At 45.0% G+C, this 20504-nt stretch overlaps 1 protein-coding gene across 11 annotated transcripts in view; it reads right to left on the bottom strand.

The window, feature by feature from the left end:
- Nucleotides 1-15601: 15601 nt before the first annotated feature.
- DENND5B (DENN domain containing 5B) overlaps nt 15602-20504 on the bottom strand; it is a 203489-nt gene continuing 198586 nt past the window's right edge. For all 11 annotated transcript variants that reach the window (XM_065566406.1, XM_065566447.1, XM_065566404.1 and 8 more), the window contains one exon: nt 15602-20088. In XM_065566406.1, the coding sequence (XP_065422478.1) occupies nt 19905-20088 (184 nt within the window). In that variant the 3' untranslated portion in view covers nt 15602-19904. The remainder of the gene's footprint in view (nt 20089-20504) is intronic.

Here is a 20504-nt window from a genome sequence, read left to right as displayed (position 1 = left end):
AAACACCACTCTCCAGCCACAGGATTGCAGTTCCCTTTTCTTCAAGGCTTCAGTTTTATTTCTTCAAAATAAAGCTGTTTATTGCAAGTTCAACATAACCGTTGTCTCCTTTCCCCTAACCTGGGATCTTCTGCAGGAACCCACCTCCTACCTACCAGATTATACTCCTCAGGCCATCTGCCTGGGAGTCAAGGAGAATCTCTGTTCCCTTCTCCTTTCTAGCCTAACACTCTGTAGACCATATGCCTAAGAGTCACATACAAGTTGGGTTCCTTCCTGTGTCCCAGGGTCTCTTACTTACAAAGCCTTCCTACTCAGTGTAGCCCTCAGCTGAGCTCCTTACTGGCTGTTATGAGGACTAAGCCATTAGCTGGGAGGCTGCTGATCAGTTCCCCAGAAAGGGACAGCCACCCTATGACAATTGCTCTCAGTCCAGTTCCTAGTGGATAAGTTTCCCCATCTCAGAAGTCACTGCAGCAATTGGCACGTGTTGGACATCTGACCACAACAGCAGATAAGGAGTGTAATAACCTGCAATCTCTCCTTGTCTGTGTGGAGGCATATTAGCAGGCATTGCCATTGCCCACCCTTCAGCTGTGTTGTAGCTACACTGAGGCTGACAGGCCGGGGAAGCCAGCACTTTCTACAAATACTAGATTTACTGAAGTAGAACCCTCCTGGGGCACAGAGCTGCTGTACCCTCTGACAGTTCCTATAGCAGGCCTGTGGCTGACCCACATAGCTGAGATAGCCCTGTCCTCAGCCAGATCCACTGTACCGGGCAAATGTCCCAGGCTATTGTGCACCACGCTTCTTCTCAATTTGACCAGGAAAATGTATCCCCCCATCCAGATTCCTAGCTACTATAGTTCTTTACCCTTTTGCTAGAATAATTGTATGGTTCCTCAGCCAACCTCCAGTCAGGTCATAGGGAACCCGGTAGTTCCTGAAGAGGACTGTCACTTTTTTAAAGTCTGGGGCACTTAGAAAAATTGCTAATACTTCCATTCCACTTTACCCTGAACTTGCCCATATTTCCTTCAGAAACTCTCCATCCAAGTGTGCCTTAAACATAAAGTTTAAGTTTAAGTGTGCCTTAAACATAAACCAGTCTCTCTTGATCCTGGCAGCTGACTCGCTGCAACACGATCCCTTGGTACAAACTACTGTGTGCACCAAGAGGTGAAGGCCGCCCTGTCCTCTACTTCTGACACTTCCCCGTGAGTAGGCTCTCCACACCTGCCTGTGTCTCCTGATGATGGGCCCATCAGTAACCCCAACTCACACACACACACACACACACACACACACACACACACACACACACACACACACACACACCCCTACCTACCTACCTACAAAACAGCATTTGAGCCAACTTTGTGAGATCCAGCCAGTCTGCCTCTGAGCCACCCCTCAAGAACAGCTGTACACGCTCGGCCTCCATACCATTCACTGCCACACTCTCATGTCCCACCCTTATACTAACTGCCATGACTGTCTACCATTTGTGGAGGTTGTGGGTTTCTGATGGGCCAGCCTTTATTTGACTTTGGTTTCACCTCCCACCAGGCACATAAGTTGGCAGCTCTCGCATGGAGTTCTGCAAACAGTGCAAATCTGAAATGGAAGAAGACTTCCAGCCTTTTTCCACAGATGAACTAGAAAGGGTGATCAAAACATTGAAAATAGGTAAATAACATCTCTCCTGAATTCCTGAAGAACCTGAGAAAAACTAACAGAGAATGGCTAGCTATCTTTCTGTCTAGAGTCATCCAGGAGAGTAAAATACCTAAGATCTGGAACAGAGAAGAAGTAAAAGACTTGCCAAAACCCAAAAAAGACCTTCAACTTACAAGAAGTTACTGTCCCATCTCTTTGCTAAGCTGCATGTATAAATTATTTGAAAGGCTTATCCTGCAAAGAATTGCACTCACCATTGATGATAGCCTGAGTATAGATCAAGCAGGTTTCAGATGAGACCACAGTACCTGTGATCAAATGCTAGCACTCACCACTCACATCGAGAATAACTTCCAGACCTGGAAGAAGACAGGTGCAGAATTCCTACATCTTGCTGCTGCCTATGACATGACCTGGCATACAGGCCTATTGTACAGACTCATTGGTCCTACCAAAGTGGATTGTCATGGCTGCGGAACTGTTGCTGAGAGGCCGCTGGTTCCAAGTTTCACTTGGACAAAAGTCCAGCTCCTGGAGGTCCCAAAACAACAGTTTACCTCAGGGCTCAGCGCTAGCATTTACACTTTTTAACCTCTTCACCACTACCAGGTGTCTTATCTTCATGGATGACATCTGTCCAGCAGTATACGACCAGGATTTCAAAGTCCTGAATTCTGACATGAAAGAGGTGACCCACTATTGAACAAGATGGAGACTTAAACCTAGTATCAAAAAGACAGTTTCAAGCTGCTTATATCTATACCACATCTAACTATACTGATGTCTTCCTGACTGGACACAGGCTGGACCATGACCCAAGGCCTTGTATCTAGGTGTACACTGGACCATACTTTGACTTTCAAAGAACACTTTACCAAGACCTTGCTGAAAATAAAGATAAGAAACTACCTGATCAGCAAACTAGCTGGTTCTACCGGGGGAGCCAATGCTCAGACACTAAGAAACTTGTGGGCTTGCCTTGTGCTATTCTGAACCAGAGTATTGCTCCTCAGTGTGGCTACACTTTTCTCACAAAGGACTAGTTGACACTCAGCTGAAGGAAACCATGGGTATAATGAGACTGACCAATCTGGCCTGGCTGCTAGTCCTATCCAACATTGCCCCTTATGACGTCAGATGACAAACCACCTTTGTGATTCTTTGGGTTCAACCCAGGCCAGTAAGGGGCTGTATTACCACCTGCCCTGCAACTCTGGGTGCCTTAAATGCTATACTGCAATGGCTAACAGCCCTGACACCGACAGCCTGCATTCAAGCAGGTAGGTCACACCCTGACTTCTGCTGCCCAGTTACATTTTGCAGAGTGACATGCTCCCAGACTTGAATTTCCCCAAAACTGTCTGCCAGTGTGACAGTCCACTGGGGTTCCCAGAATTGTGAGTTACTGTGCTACCCGTCTCAGCATCAGCAAGTGAGAGCTTTGCTACTGCTAAGCTGCGTGACAACTTCCTGATGCACCAGCCTGTCTGCCTTGCCAGAAAACCCTTCAGAACTCTGCCAGACCAAACCTTGCCTACCAGATGACAAACAGTGAACCCCAATGTCTCTCAATTTACCTTGGAGGCACATTCAAGCAAATAGAACCACATTCCTGTGTCTAAGGTGCAGTATCTTATGTCCTGCCTGGATATAATTTAAGAACATAATTTCAGTGCATATTTATAAATGCTTCGTTCACACCCTGTACATACACCACATAAGAATATTAATGGGCAGTGAGTTATTAGTTTTCTAATGATATGTTACATGACACTTTTGGGGTATATGTCATGACAACAGTGTGTTAGGGGTAGTAGGTGTGTCAGGCCAGACAAGCAGGGGCGGCTCTAGCTTTTTTTTGACTCCCCAAGCATGGCAGGCAGGCTGCATGCCTATGGCTTTGGTGTACCCGCTGCCAAATTGCCGCCAAATCCGCAGACCTCCCGCAGGCATGCCGCCGAAGGCTGCCTGACTGCTGCCCTCGCAGGGACCGGCAGGGCACCCCCCGCGGCTTGCTGCCCCAGCACGCGCTTGGAGCGCTGGTGCCTGGAGTCGCCACTGCTGACAAGAGTTGCTGACAGAGTAGTGAACCACCAATGGGTCTCTGCATCACATTCTTGCAGAATATGCTCCGTCAGGTGCAAGGTATGCCACATCCACCCCTATTGAAAGATGTGTTTTATCCACTGAGCCACTGTCTCAGCTCAAGGTATCCTGTTTGGACAGTTCCCCTAAGGAACCTTAGTAGCTCCAGGTGGCGTACTAGGTGGCAAGAACAAGCTTCAAACATAGCTAATGCCCATCTCGTGACAGATCCAAAAGTCCAGCCCTCTGGTTTTTACTGTCCATGCCATCTTTGGGTAAAACGCAATCACTTCAGATGTGAGGTGACCACATGTGCTGCTAATGACTATTAGTGGGGCCTTCATGATTCCCTTCTTTTCATATGTAGCCAGTTAGAAGACGTCGGCTACAAACTCAGGCTGTACCCACTGGCTTCCTTATGGACTTGCCAATGCCCTTCTCTCAGCCATTGAATGATTAAAACACAGACTAACATGCTTGACGTGACTGTCTATGTAGATGCAATCATGCTATGCTATATATATGGAGCTGCGGGAATGGGTGTGTTGTTGATGTAGTTCCTGGAGTCCCCCAACAACTGTCCTTCCTATGGTGAGAGGGAGACCCTGGTGCATGTGTATCCTCAAGGCATTGAGGACCAGATTGAGGTGCCATGGAGGTATGGGGTTCTGGACAAGAGACACTACACTCTATACACCATTAAGGAATCTGGCTGTGGTTGGATGGGCAAAGACTGAAGCTCCTTTGGTAGGCAAATGGAAGGCTGTAATGGCAGCCAGGTGTACTCTAACTGAGCTCATTGACAGACCTTGTGCCTTTAGATGTAACAAGTAATCTAGGCTCCTTGAGCGTGGAGCTTTTGAGGCTTGCAAAGAGAGGTGAGAAAACCAAGAATGGAAGCATTTCCACTTTTGCAGGTAAGTCTGACAAGTAGTAGGTTTCCTGCTACACAAAAGGACTGACTGATTATTAGCCGAGCAGTTCACCTCTATGCCCATGAACCATTGAGGAACCATGACATCAGGTTCAGAGAAAAGAGGTGGGGGTGGTTCGGGGTGACAGGAGAGCCCCCTTGGGAAGGCAGAGGTATTGCCACAGAGAGATGAAACAGATCTGAGTCTCACACTTGTCTCACCCACAAGGGCATTATCAGGATAGCCATTCCCTCAATTTGACCAAGGTCCAGAGACTGAAATCAGGCTAGGGCCTTGGTTGTTGCTGGCTGGGCCTCTTGAGCGGAGAAGCCCCTGAGCAGCCAATCATCCAGATATGGAAAGAATGCGATGGCCCCCCGATGCAGGTGAGCCTCTACTGCTGAGAGGACTTCCATAAAGATGCTAGGGGCCACGGATAGCCCAAATGGGAGGACATGGTATTGGTAATGTTCTAAGCCTATGACAAAAAAGTAGAAAATACTTGTGGGAGGGATGAATCTTGGAGATCTAGGGCAACAAACCAGCCCCATAGAGCTAGGGATGGGATTATGGTAGCTAACATCACCATCCTGAAGTACTGCAATAGAATGTAGGTGTTCAGGTTCCTGAGATCTAATATAGTCCTCCACCCTCCATGTCATTTGGGTACCAGGAAATATGTGGAAATATCCCTCTTCCAACAAATTTGGGGGAACCAGCTCAATTGACCCCACAAGCATGAGAAATTGGACTTCCTGCTTTATGAGATCTTCATGAGAAGAATCCCTGAAGAGGAGGTTTGGGGAGATAGAACAGAAATGAATGGCATATCCCCATAGTGAGCACCTCCCAGTGATCCACTTGTCTGTGGTGATAAGCTCCCAGGCAGGTAGCAAGTGGGATAGGTGGTCTCAAAATGGAGGGTAGATGTTGGAATTGTGCAGCAGAACATCTGGAGGAAGAGGTTGTTTGTGGCCCTCAACCAGGTTGTCAAAGTGTTCACTAGGGAGGGAGCAGGTTGAGAGGTTTTAGCGGAGATTGGGTCCCTTTCCTGGGGTCTGGACCTCCTTCTAGGGAGCATCGTAGATCTAGTGTAGATCTATTGCAGGTGGTACTGGAAGTGTTGAGAGCACCGTGTTGTTTGACATTTGCTGGGAAATATATTTCCAACAACTGTAGTGTTGCCCTTGAGTCCTTAAGTGAGTAGAGTGAGAACTCTGTGCCAAGGAGAGGGTAGGGAAGCGATCTCTCTACTCGGACTTCCTGGTTCTGACCCTGCTAGCCTGCCCCTCCCCCCGCTCCTTCCCATGCTTTCTTATACATCCTGTGTTAATGGGCCAATTTGCTCATTAATGTCCCCCCAACTCATTCTAATCCCTAATCTGGCCCCATCAGATCCACCCTGGGGGAACTAACAGATGTTTAAGGAATCGGTGGGCTGGCTCAACTGTTGGTTCCCAGCACTCCCAGCACAGTCCCCAGGGTATTTGAGCCCAGGAATCGTCCTGGGACGTCTGCTGGACTCTGCAAAAGTCCTCCTCAAGGTACGGACTAGAGATGTGGGATGGTACAGTGCTGAGACAGAGCTGTACGGAAACCTCAGTCCGGGGTTGCATCTTCCCCCAAGTTGCGGGGAAGCTTGAGGCATCAGTACCAGTGTGGTACCAGAGGTGGCAGACAAAGTTCTGTTCTTTTGAGTAAGGGTTCAGTCACCAACTAGTGAGTTGGACCAGGGAATAAGTTCTCACAATTCCCCTTAGGAGAAGGGACCCCAGTTTCTCTGAGATAAGGAGATCTTCGGGGGAAAGAAATCTGGAGTGCTATGGTAGCGAGTGGTAGAAGCCTGAGGTAGTACGAGGCCCAAAACAGTGATGGTTGCAGGACTGGAGATGCATGTGGTAGCAAAGAGGCTGACAAGATTATGTCTCTGTGCTTAGAGTATTTACGTGCGGAGGAGAGTGGTGCTGGGGAGGGAGCCAGGGATCAGTCTGAATGGTCTCTGTAGCTATGAGAGGATGTGTATACAAGTGCCCTTCTTGGAGTCCCTTGTCCTAGATGCATCTCGGTGCCTAGAGGTGTCAGATGGTACTGAGGAAGGTGCCTCTTGGAGCTGCTCTACACTATTGCTTAAATCGATGCAACTTATGTTGCTCAGGAGTGTGAAAAAGATCCCCCCCCCCCCAGCACTGAGCAACGCAAGTTACAGCGACCTAAGTACTGTACACACTAGTGCTATGTTGGTGGGAGAGCACCTCCCATCAACATAGCTTCTGCCTCTCACAGAGGTGGAGTAATTATGCAGATGGAAGAGTGCGCTCCCGTCCGCATAGCGTGTCTTCACCAGACACGCTACAGCAGGGCAGCTGCGCCGATGTAGCGCCATAGTCTAGACTTGCCCTGTTGAAGACTTCTCAGGTTGAGCAGTCTTCTTAGGTGCTATGGAAGCCTTGGTTCTGGTGTCAGCCAGAGCCTTAGTTGTACCCATTATGGGATGTGAGATCTCATAAGAACATAAGAACGGCCATACTGGGTCAGTCCAATGGTCCATCTAGCCCAGTGTCCGGTCTTCTGACAGTGGCCAGTGCCAGCAGGGCCGGCTTTAGCAAGAGCGGGGCCCGATTCCTGGGGGCGTGGCTTGCTGCAAGCCCCACTCCCAGGACCCGAGCCGCGCCGCGGGGGTGGGGGGGGACCCGAGCCGCACCGCGGGGGGGGACGGGATGGGGGGACCCGAGCCCCGCCGCGCCGCGGGGGGGACGGGGGGCCCCGAGCCGCCCCCTGGACCCGAGCCGCGCCGCGGGGGTGGGGGGGGACCCGAGCCGCACCGTGGGGGGGGACCCGAGCCCCGCCGCGCCGCGGGGGGGACGGGGGGACCCGAGCCGCCCCCTGGACCCGAGCCGCACCGCGGGGGGGACGGGATGGGGGGACCCGAGCTGCGCCGCGGGGGGGGACCCGAGCCCCGCCGCGCCGCAGGAGGGACGGGGACGGGGGGAGCCGAGCCGCGCCGCGGGGGGGACGGGGGGGGAGCCGAGCCGCGGTGGGGACGGGGGGGGGGGAGCCGCGCCGCGGGGACGGGGGCGGGGGGACCCGAGCCGCACCGCGCGGGGGGGATGGGGACAGGGGGACCCGAGCCGCGCCGTGGGGGCTGCGCCGGGGGGGGGGCTGTAGGCCACAAAGACGGAGGGGGAACCACTTCAAACACAAAATGGTGCTACAGCGAAGAAAAAATTAACAAAACTAAGAGTAAGTAAGGACAGCAGGAAAGTAGCTCAGAAGCAGGACAGCACAGTTGCTCCAGCTCGAGCCAACAGGCGGTTGAGAAGGAACCAGAGTGCTGGCAGGGTCGTGCCTCTTTATATGCCCCCGCCTAGGAGCATGAGGCACTGTGGAGGTAGAGATCCTTAGACACTGCTATTTACAATCTCTGTCTGAGAGTGCATGGGACTGCACACATATTATGGTCAAACACTCATAGGGAGAGAGACTCGCAGATGAAATGGTCAGTGTGGTTAACTTTTAAGATGGGCTGTAATCTGTTTTCATGCAACCGTCTGAAGGCTGAAACACAGCACTCTTCTTCAGCTCCATGTAGCTGGAGAGCTTCTCTTTCACCAACAGAAACTGGGCCAGTAAAAGATATTACCTCACCCCCCTTGACTGTCTAATATGCTCCTAGGTCTAACCCAGCTACCATAACACTGCAAACCAAACTATATTACTGCACTTAGGGTAGAATTAAACCCACCCCAGTTATGGAAAATCTCTATCTGAGTATGGAGAGAGGAAGTAGCTCCACTTTCTGGCTTTGCTTTGTGCCTGCTATCTAAAACATGCATAGATTTCAATGTGAACATTGGGCAATGACTAATCTCTGTAAATGCTGGCTGTTGTTCTGGTGCACACAGCTCCACTATCTATTTCAAAATTCACCTTTTGTTCATTTATTTCCTGTCACACAGCACTCGGTTACAGAATCGGGCTTTATCAATCTTAGTAAAAGGCCTAAGAAAGAACTCAGTTTTGACATCATCAAAGCTTTATCCTACAACTTTATGGTTATGCATACATTTTTACCTCTGCATTTCTTCACAATTGGTGCTGAGAGCAACATACTTTTACAAAATGGTTGTTTTTGTACCACATCCCTAGGGCTGAACACCCTTGCATTGTACTTTGATTGCCTCCATACTTCGTACAAACAAACGTGGTCTCTGCCCTTTGTTTACCCTTGACCTCGGTCTTTGTGCCGTGGTATGCATTTTTAATTAGATGCACCTTTGTTCTCTCACAGCTTGTTAACACTTTAATTAAGGAAGCACCTGCTTTCACTATGCTTCACATACCTACTGTGAAATTCTGTTTCACAACAATGCTTTGACCTGCTTACCTTTACACCACAATATGTTATTGAAATATTCCATTTTATTAAACAGGGCAAGTGAGGCATCAGGGAGCGCCTGGTCCCAAACAGACCAGCAACCATTATCAACAAACTTCCTGGTCAGGCTTCTAATTGTTAAAGGAACTAAACCCTGGGAAAATATTACAACCCCTTGTAGGAAAATACTTTATTTGTGGAAGTTAACTATTTGTGAGGGGGGAACCCAGCAAAATAGGAATTATGTGGCAGAACTGATTATGACCAAGCCATCCATATGGAATGCCTGATCTCTTACCAAGTGAATAACTAGAGCTTAAGAGAGTTCTCTCTCTCTCTCTCTCTCGGAGGGGATATTAGTGGGTGAGGTGCTAGTGTCTATCAATCTGGAAGCAGTAAATAAGTACTTTACCTACATTCTTCTAGGACTGCTAACCAGGGTGCTATTGTTTCTTGTATGCAAAAAGCACTTCTGGCAACATATGTTCATTGAAACTATCCCTCTATTCTACCTTCCTAAGCCCCATTCTTAGTAGGAAGATGCAAATCAGTCTGAATGGCCTGTCTTATGAAGGTGAACAAAACCTCCTTTTCATCAAGGGTCAGTGACTCTGGTACAAGAGATGGTGTGACATTACAAGAGGCTCTCAGAACAGATTCCACCTGACAGCCAAGGCTGGCTTTACATCTAGTGTTCCAGCTACAGTCTTAACATAGGTCCTTGCTCTCTCTGTATTAGGGATGCAACTAGAGGGGTCAAGAGTATTTTTTATTTTATTACCATTAGAAGACCACAACAGAAGATCCATCTATGCCCTTCCTGCTAATGCACAGAGGCATTAGTTTTCATCAGAACACTGAACTGTGTCAGCAAAGAGGGTAAGATGGAAGGACGTGAAAGTGCTACATATGACTCCTCATTTTTATAGCCTGGAGTCTCTCAGTTTACGATAACAGGTTAATAACAAGTTGGGTAAGTGCAATAGCTAGTTCCACCACCTCAACCTGATTTAGTCTTTAATGTAAAATGAAAGCTTCTTTTGACCAAAGTCCAAATGCAAATGAAACTTGTAGCACCTGGTGGCTAACTAGCAACACTAAGGACACTTCCTGCAGCTCACAGTCAACTGTGGGGTGGGTTGAAGAACACACCCAAATTAACTCCTATCCCCTTCCCTGATGGGTTTGAATCCCCACCCTCTACAACAGGAGGTTCTCACTATTTTCTCTATTGGGAGCCTTCTGGGATCCCCTTCTCATCGAGCAGGACCTCCCTCTTATTTAACCATATTGGAAGGGCAGGGTGGTCATGACCCCCTGATTGAGAATCCATGCTTTGAATCTAGAAGACTTCCCTTTTAACCCCTATTTTGTAAGTTCCAACCACCCTATGACATGGCTACCAAGCTGTCTTTGAAAGCAGTTAAGTAAATGAGTCTTGAGTTCTTTTTCCAGGTGGAACGAAGGAAAATTAATCTCAGGCCTTTTATAGGTTAAGTGCCATGAATCTAACCTGTCAACTAATACCACACAGTCATATCCCATTGAGTGGGAGGAGAGAACAGAAAAGGAGGATGCAGAATAGTGCTCAGGAAGTACATCCTGAAACGGGCTATAAGTGTTGCAAACTCTTGTGTCCTAAGAGTAGGATTGGCTTAATCAATGTCGCACATTGCAGACTGCAACAATCATCATATCAGCTATGCAACAAGAGAGATTGCCAATCAGGTTGGATAAGAGAAGAACAAACATGCTAATTTATACATGTCTCTGTGTGTGCATATAGCTCTTTTTACATTCCTAGGGCATAATCTTGGCCCCATTTAAATCAATGGCAAAACTCCCATGGACTTCAATGGAGCCAAAATTTCACCTCCAGGGTGGGTTAGGCTGTGCCTGCAGCTTGTAGGACAGGTGCTGGATTCTACCCCTCATCTGGGATCCAAAATGTGCCTGCACCTTCTTCCTGGCTTTACATAATGGGAGAGACCATCCATGGTTCACCTACTGCAAATCCATCTGTCACATGTGCAATTTTGCACCTAATTAAAAACAAACTGAGCATAGAGCTGTTATCACACCTTTCACCCCAAAGTCACTCACTGCCAGAATTGAACACTAATTTGCACATATGCTGAAATTCTCTTCTATAAGTGTACATCAAGTGGATGTACTTAAACAGATTCTACCAATCTGAGAGTTTCTACCAATTCTACTATGCTCCCATCACATACAAGACATATCTCACACCTTTAAAAAAAAGAGAATCCCTTGGTTGGTTCAGTTCACCAAATGCAGTTTTGAAATTCATTTAAAAATCATTTTACTTAGAGGAAAAAGTTGTCCTATAAACCACACCTGCCCTCTGCCAACTTGGTGCTATTTATACAGTCAGGAACCACAGCCCATCTGTAGCATGTCTGGATCTCAAGCAAACCCATAACCACAACTCTAACGCCAAGCTGCTGGTTTTATATTATATGGTCTGATTTAGAAGAACACAACACATGTATTTCAACGTGGAATGATAGTTCAATGGCTGCAAATCTTGCAAAGCTGGCAAAGTTCATCCAGGTGCGAACATTCCTCGGTGGCTACAAGGGGAGGGGACATCCAAAATGTGACTGTCCTGTGGGACCCCAAGGACTTGCTACAGAGACCACAGCACTTCTGCTAGACCAGCACTCACTCTCATTGTGGGATGATCAGAGTTTGGGATGACGCTGCAGTGTATTTTAAATGGAACATTTTAGTTTCTTGCGAGGAAAAGCGTCTCAGTTATATTGTGGGTGTTCTGAGTATTACAGAAGATGCACCACTAGTAGAGAGATTATGCTATGCATGGAGCACACAACGAACAGTGTATGTCTGGCACACTGATGACAGATTTTGCTTTATAGTTGGGCAGATGTTTTGGGGCAAAGGGAAGGGAGGATCAAACTAAAATGGTTGCATGCAGCAAGGGAGGTGCCCACATCATTCTTGGCAAAGCAGCCAAACAGCCAGGGAGGAAGGCGGTGGGTAGGGCTTGCCTCCCTCCCTATCATCTCTACCCTGACAGGGGAACTGCTCCAGGCACATCAGGTCTTATCAGCCTCTCTCCACACTCCAAGGGGCAACAGTCTTGTGGTTGATCTTTAAAAAGCCCCTGCTCTCCTAGCCCTACCCCTGAACACATGTCTTATCCAAGTCTTATCAGGCCATTGTGGCATAGAGAAGTTATGTGAAGTGTGGACCTCACCATCATGAGAACTCTGGAGTGCTTAGAGGCATCATTTAATAGTGTGCAAAGCATGTTCAGACTTTGACAGAAAGCACTCTGCATGTGAAAATCATCATAGTAACATCTCCAGGATGGTTTCGAGATTCATGGCAAGAATAGTTTACACATTTCACTTGAGACTTCAGGGCCACCATGACAAATACAATGCTGTTGTGAGGGTTTTAAGCCAAAAGTTTCTGGATACATTTCAGATCTTTATTATTAGGAATGGACCTGGAAAGGGAAAAATCTTGTGTCAGTCATAACCACATCATCTACTCCAACAAAAAGGGGGAGAGGGAGGCTAGGCCCTCACCTTGGCCAAAGTGGAGGCGCTATTCTTTAATGGTGGGCCATAGAATATAGTCCGTCCTAATGAGTGCCAGACCTTCCTGAAGGATTACCCTCTTCCGCCACTGATCAGCTTTATCAGAGGCTTAGTGGAACCACCACTGAATGACAGATTGGGGCACAAATATCTGTTCCCTTATCATCGGCTCAGATCAAACAGGCTCATCACTGACTGAGGAAGTGATAAGGGAAAAGGCAAGAGTGCTGCTGCAGAAAAGCTCACACAGTGTCAGAGTGACCGAAGTGGAGACAACTTAAGTTTTTACGCTGTGATGGTGACAGATGGAGAAAAAGTGCTTTCCCTTTCTCACTGCCAAGTCTGACCCAGTACAATTATTGAAAGTGCTGGAAAACAACCAGTGTCTGTTGCATTAGCGATTCCCAGAATGAGTTTCTTACAGAGAATTTTCCATCTACTTCGCTGACAATATAGATGGGCTTTGGGTATGTCTGGATGGCAGCATGGGCTGTGGTATGAGGAAAAGTTATTTGCACTACTTCATCTAGATGAGCTGAACCCTGCTTTACTTACAAAAAATATGCTGTGTTTGGGGAGTTGTGTTACACTATCTGTGATCTGGATACTTATCATAGATGGCAAAGACTTATTCTTGGTCCTGTTACTGGAGAGGATTGCTAACGTCTCCCACAAGGAAGATAATGTTGCAGCTGACCTTGAACAGATGGCACCGATGCGCCTACTTCAAAACAAAACAAAAAGCTCTTGATGCTAACAGTTTTGCCAACTACTGATCATTCTCTCCTCCCTCAGTTTTGAAGAAGGTCACTGAACACATGGCATCAGAACAGCTCCAGCTGCATTTCGCTCTTTTCACAGTCCTTGATCCCTCACAATCTGGTTTTAGACATACATATAGTAAGCAAACAGTATTACATATTGTCACTTCTATTGAGATTTGCCTCATGAGATCTTGCAGGTGTGGTGTGTACAGCACAGGCCTGCTGTTGATGTGAACATTAAAAACAACGTTTTGCTGGGGATTTTCACATAAATGGTCCCTACTGAGAGGTTCAACCTTTCATTGGGTTTGCAGGTTTGCCAGCCTCAAGAGATCAAAAATCACAACTCTGATCCCCAAAAAACATGAGACTAGCCTCACAAATCATGAGTTAAAAGTGTCAAACCATGTTTTTTAATCTGTCATTTGGCTTTTTAACTTCCCCCTCTATTAATTTCAGGTTGAAAAGTCCACCTTTAATACACGCCTCTCCCTGGCTCCTCAGATGGAAACTCCATGGACCTTCGCTTCATCCCTAAGATAGGAACTGGATGGCAGTTCCCCTACTACTGACTTGACTCCCCACGTCTCCTATCTCCTGCTGACCATGGAGTTCTCCCCTTTTCTGGGCCCAGCAGCACCACTTCCCCAGCCTCCTCTGGGGCTTCTCTGCCTGGATACCAAGTAAAGGAGACGTTCCAAGGCATCAGAAGGGAAGTTTTGCTACTGGGTCCTGGGACCCAGGTCAAGCAACAACTGCTCCCTAACTTCCCCCTTCACTGCCCTAGGGCCCATGAGGGCAGGGCTCAGTGGTAGGGCAGGTCTGTCTCCCCCACAGCCCTAAGACTCTCCCACAGAGCTTTCTAAATCACCTTCATGCCTGCTCACCTCATACTCCCCATTCACTTTGCAGTGTCTCTACTGCTCCTCACAGTCCATATGCTATGCACCGTAGCGTGGCACCCCGAGCCATAGTGTGGCACCCATTTTGCCAGTGAGCAGGGCTTCAATCTAATTGAAAACAATAGGAAGTAGCAGTCAACTTTATTGAGGGCAGCTTCACTTCCACATGCAGACAGACTGCAGGGAGATGGCAGCTATCTTGTTGCTTTCAGTCCCACTGACAGTAATAGACGGTGGCCATTTTGAATAAGGGAAAATTCAGCTTTTCATGATGTTTTTTTGAGACACGGAAAAATATCCCAAATTTGCTAGTGTGAAAAAAATTAAGAGTTAGGGATGCTGGGTTTGTTTCTTCATTTCCAATGGTAAAATTAAAAAAAAAAATTAAGACAGACATTGTTAGGTATATTTTAAGGGTACAATTTTCAGAACTGCCCAGAATTCACTCACTGCTCCCACTGAAGTCAAAGGTAGTTTTGTCATTAATTTCAGCAGAAGCAGAGTTAGGCCAACACTGAACGCTTTTAAAAATCCAACCCTTATCTTTTTCTTCTACAGTGCAATGAAGGAGAACCATTTTGTCACTACTATTTTGCACCTTTTTCCATAGTGCTTCTCATCTTCCCCTTTTCACAGTCCATCTCCCCTTTTCACACTACTGCATTCTTTATACAAAGTATCTGATGGAGCTAGATGATATGTGGCACTTTGTCAGCTTCAGATTTTTAGACCTTTGGATCAAAGCATTTGGGCAGCCCAGCTCCAGAGGGAACAAAACATAAGTGCATCCCATTATCCAAAAAAGAGTCAGAGGCTAGATGTGAAGGGAAAACACAACCCAAGGTGGTCAGTTCAGATGGCAATCTAAAAAAGGCCCTTGTTCTAAGACGACCTGAAGACTAGCTCTGTGTAGCCTGAAAACGTCTCTCTTTCATCAACAAAAGTTGGTTCAATAAACAATATTACATCACCCAGCTTGTCTCTCTTGTTTGAAGAGTTAAATTTCACCATGATCAAGGTTCTCTCCTCGGATTGACAAAATATTTCAGCCTAAGCATTCAAAATGAAGAGCACAGTCACACTTTGTTGCCCAGGGGAGCTAAATATCAAGGAGAATACAAACACAGAATACCCAGGAGCTCCTCTCTATGTCACAGAAAGATATCATTAGAATTGTTACATTCAACCTGTCCTATCTACAGAACCTGTGTTCCAGTTTTCAATCAGCTCATTAAGTTTTGTCGGACATCTTTTGGTTGCTGTTCTGCAAGGAGAAAATGACAAATTCTTATTTTCACAGTTTTATTTGTAAAGAACCTAGCATGAAAAGCTGTATTTAAATGTACTCCAAAACCTGAAAAACTGATGTCAGTTTATGATATGTTAAAGTGCTTGATATAACAATACTTTTTACTAATTTCTTTCTGAAAATAATCCAGTTCTGATTCAGTTAGTAATAATGTAAAGACAAAAATAATAATAATAAAAACTTACTATGGAGACACAGTTTTTTTTTTTTTTTAAACTATACAGGGCACATTTGTACATTTCAAGTGTAACATAGAACATTTCCCTATGAGATTCACACCTTCATATGACTGAAAGACAGAAATTTCTTAAATATGCCTTCACATAACTACTTTAAAGAGAGATCATTTTGAACAAAGAAACTAATTACAAATGTCAGCTCAGAATAAACAGATTTTTCACTGAACACAATGGAATCCAGTTAGTTTCAGAGAATTATAAATACATGTTTTAAAGAGACTCAGCGATGCACTTGATTTTCTGACTTTCAAGCTAGTATACTGAATGTTAGTGTAATAATACTGTGCAGAACTCAGACACTAGAAACAGGCAAAATTTGGTTAAAGAGTTTGCTTTGTAAGAGTAGGTGCCAGAGGGCTTTGATCTTTCCCAAGATTCCATTTCTCAACCAATGAAGGTGCTTTAATACTGAAGTATAAATTGTGTTAACTTAAGAGAATCCTGATTGGCTTCTCACCATTCTAAAGGGCTAGAATGATTTCTGTAGACCTCACAGAAAAAAATACTCCGTTTCCAATTAAAGTAATCTACTAAAAAAACCCAAAAAACCAAAAACATGAAAAAATAAAATTTCATTGCAAAGAACCATACCCCCAAGGATGTCAAGTAACTAATGTATTAGGGATGAGAGGCACTCAGCTGTGCATCATGCTTCAAAATACCTTAGGGCACCTACAGTGTTTTATTACATACAAGGGAATTTTAGACATAATATTCTTCCCATATCATTCACGTGGTATGAAACTTGACAAAATAAATGTGTCCCATAAATTAATGTTTTCCATGTGAAGTTATATATTAAGTTAAATACCATAGGTTTTTACATCTAGTTTACAAGGGAAAATCCATATTTAAAGTTTTAAAATAGTCAGGTTTTGATTTATCCTTTAGATTAAAAGGACTACCTTTAAGAAGTCCTTTTCCTCTCATATTTGCCCTCTATGCCTGCCCTTTAAGGATGCCTCCATTTTCATTTCTACCCTAAGCCACATATATTTTCCACCTAATTTCCTTGTGACCCAGTGTCACAGCTACCTTCCTTCATCAGCTATAAGTATTTAGAAAAACAAAGCACAACTACCAGGATGCAGATTCCTCTGGAAAGGAAATGTAATCCACATGCAAAAAGCCAACAGATCAATGACAAAATGGATCATTTTTCATGGTGTAATGAAGATCATTTAGAAGATTGGGAGGTCAGGTGGGAGGGAACATTAATATTAATTATAGGATATAAAATGGTTGATTTGCAAATAATGAAAATTAAAACTTTCTAAGCTCTCAGTATCACATAATAGTGCTGTCTGGTTTCTGATACTTAGTTTATAATTCATTCAAAAATTCAAGTGTTAGGGATGAATTTTCAATTGTTGGCCATATCGCCTATTGACTAACTGGAGTGGCGTGGCCACCCCAAAACACAACCTTCTGAAGATGTAAAGATTAATTTAGAGTCAATGTACAGATGTGGACTTTTGGTACAAACCCACTGCATTGTTCATAGCCCCTCAAATCTGTTCTCCATAACTCCAATATTGATACTGCCGTCCTGCACAGAATACTTTGGAGGGTATTGGTCAATTCAAGCAAGAGCAGATTCATGCTTCCGAACAGCTTCAATTTGGCAAAAGCTCTGCCTTGGTTAAATCAAGAAGCAACAAAGAACCCCTCCCATGACAACTTCAAGTGTTGAGAATAGCAATTTGAATAGCGTGTCAGTAGAGAGTGATTGTTTTGCACATAAATGTTCAGATATTGAAATAGCTCTGCTGAGCACAGACCAGTATCGTCTGGATGAGATCCTTGTATCTTTCTAGGCTCCTCTGCTTTTGGTCAGCACTTTTCTATTTATACACTACAACCCTTTCTTCAAATAAGACGGATGCCATCTGACTGCTTTTCATCTGTCCAGGAGATATGGGGTGGGACTTCCTTCCTGACACCAAAATGAATCTATTACAAGAACTGCCCAGCTAGAGGGCAGTAGCAGAGTGGATATTTCTTACTAGCTTACAAAAGGAGAAAGTATACCACCGTCAACATGCATGACTTTCTGCAGCCTGTGAAGTTATTCCTTCTGTTGCAGGTATCTTACACAGCGCTTTTACACTGCTATCATTCCCATAAACTAGTGCCATCACCTTTCTATCAACACTTAATACTTTTGCATTATCCAATTTTCATTTTGCCTCCATCTCCCTCAGCCTGCCCTTATCCTTAATCTTTTTCAAATACTTTGAAGGAGCACTAACTACCCTCATCCTACCTCACCATAGCTCACTGGAGATATTAAACCTGGTCTACAAGCGGGCAGTGACTAAAACGCCAATTTTCTAATACTGTTCTGAAGGTGGCAACGTGCAAGCAGGAAAGACAGACACTATTTCTAAACCCCTTCTCTGGATCTTGTTCCTCTCCATTATATTTATTTATTTGGGGGACACTAACTTCCCAGACATAACAAGAAGCAATGTTCAACATTCAGCCAAAATCTTTTGTAATGCACTGCAGTTCTGATCTACAATGTAATCTGTTATTTTAGTAAGGGCCTCTCCCCAAAGCAAAGATTGCTATATATACCAAGCTGTGTGATGTCCTCAGGCATCCACTGAAGAATAAATTGTGATCAAATTGATTAAACCAGTGAAACAAACAAAAGGATTTCGAACCCATCTCCAAAGGCAACTAATGGCTGTGAGTTAACATGCCCCCAGCTTTGCATAAATCAAATCTAAGTGGAAGGAAAACTGAATGATACATCCCAGATATTTGCTGCATACTATCACACAACTGATTGAGTTTTTATTTTAGCATGTGGAACTTCAGCAGCTCCCAGTTTCTTCGAGTTCTGTGCCTGTGACATTTGTGTTTCTTTAACACATTATTAGTTTGAAACAGTATGAGACAGAAGCCTTGACACCAATTCCCCTTGCCTCACTTCTTTTCTATAGCTGAATTATTCAAAACCAAAGCGATCCTGTGCCTCCCAGGAACACTTACTCCCCAGGATAAAGGAAGACTAGTAACTTGCCAGTATTTCACAACTGGTTGAAACAGTCCTGTAGCACAGCAAAGTCGGTGTTTGCTCTATAGCAAAATAAAAACAGAAACAGAGCTTGGTTCACCTTCTGAACCAAGTTATTCAACAGACAACATCTTGAAGCATACGTCATCATCCACAGTACAAAAGCAGACGGGTGGGGGTGGGGGTGGGGGAATCTGAACAAAACCCAGACAGAAGAGGGACAAAATGACAAATCAAGTTATTGACATTTCCCAAATATAGCCTGGTGCTGTACTGGATTTTTTTTTTTTTTTTTAAAACAGATGATATCAGGCTTCTTGGAGGCTCAACAATTCCTCATGTCCAGTGTTTAAACATTTCATTTGCACCTCACCTTGTGCTGATTGATAAAAATTACACAAAAGATCTTAAATATGACAACTCACAGCTTATACACATGGAGAGGCTTGGATCTTTGAAACATAAAATAAGGGAAACCGTGTACAGTAGGGTAAACGATATACATTCACAACATTTCCAAGAATGAGATGATAGCAGTGGCTACATATTGATACTTTGCTGTGTTCTTTTGCAACACCTGAAAAAAGCCCTGCTGAGTTTGCACTGTATTTACACATTGACTGGCTTCTTCCTTGCTACCAAGCAGCAACATCTCTCCCCCCACCCCCCACAGCTGTCCCACGGTTTTAAGCTACTTATTTTCAGCACAAGAACATTGTCTAAGAAAAGTTTGAAGATTAATATAATTTCTTAAAGAAGATAGCATATTTACATACATCTAACACATGAAAATACTCTATTTTATTCTGTTTCAAATAAACTACAATACCGCATTTTAGCTTGTCTGCAGCTTTAGGACAGTCCTGAATCTGGTGTAAACTGGGTTTCCCACTCCCACCCGATAACAGGGTGCTCTGCTTTACAGTGATGCACTACCGCAGCATTCAAGTTCTAACAGGTCCCCAATTTTTGTTTGCTTGCTTAGCAGAGAAATAATGAAGTTCTCATCAAAGCCATGCTAAACATCCACTCCTTTAATGAGTGACCCTTCTAGGATGATGTTGAAATCTTGTAATGTCTGTAGGACTCTGAGGAGGGAATTCACTGTCATGCGGTCCCGCAGAAGGGCGTTCTCCTCATACATCCTTGTGATGGCAGGACACTCTGCTAGCAATGGAATCCACTGAGGAAGGAAGTGATCCCTACAGAGAGAAGAATGGAATTAATGCAATCTGCTGTGTCCAGCAGAACTTAATCTGAACTCTTGCCTTTAACACACCCCAGAACACAGTGTCCATTTTTGCATAGGTGACGTGTGTCATTTGCACTCAAAAGCTCCCCATATAATAATTGGGATCCTGTTTATATTATTATTATTTATATGCAGTGGCACCTAGAGGCCCAATCAGGCGAGTACCACATGTATGTAATAAGAGATGCCCCACCCCAGTTTTCAGTACAAATTAATTTGTTTTACTACTTCCCTACTTCTGTTCAGAGAAACAGAAGTACACTGTTGTATTTGGGTCAATGGGAAAAAAAAAAAAAAAAGAAAACTTCTAGAGCCTACTTTAGTATTAATCCCTGACCACACTGTAGGTGGCATAATGATTTCAAT

Source organism: Chrysemys picta, chromosome 1, assembly GCF_011386835.1.
Source record: "Chrysemys picta bellii isolate R12L10 chromosome 1, ASM1138683v2, whole genome shotgun sequence".
In the NCBI taxonomy this organism is placed as follows: Eukaryota; Metazoa; Chordata; order Testudines; family Emydidae; genus Chrysemys; species Chrysemys picta.
Note: the sequence above shows the minus strand (reverse complement) of the source record. Positions and strands in the feature narration are given on the sequence as shown.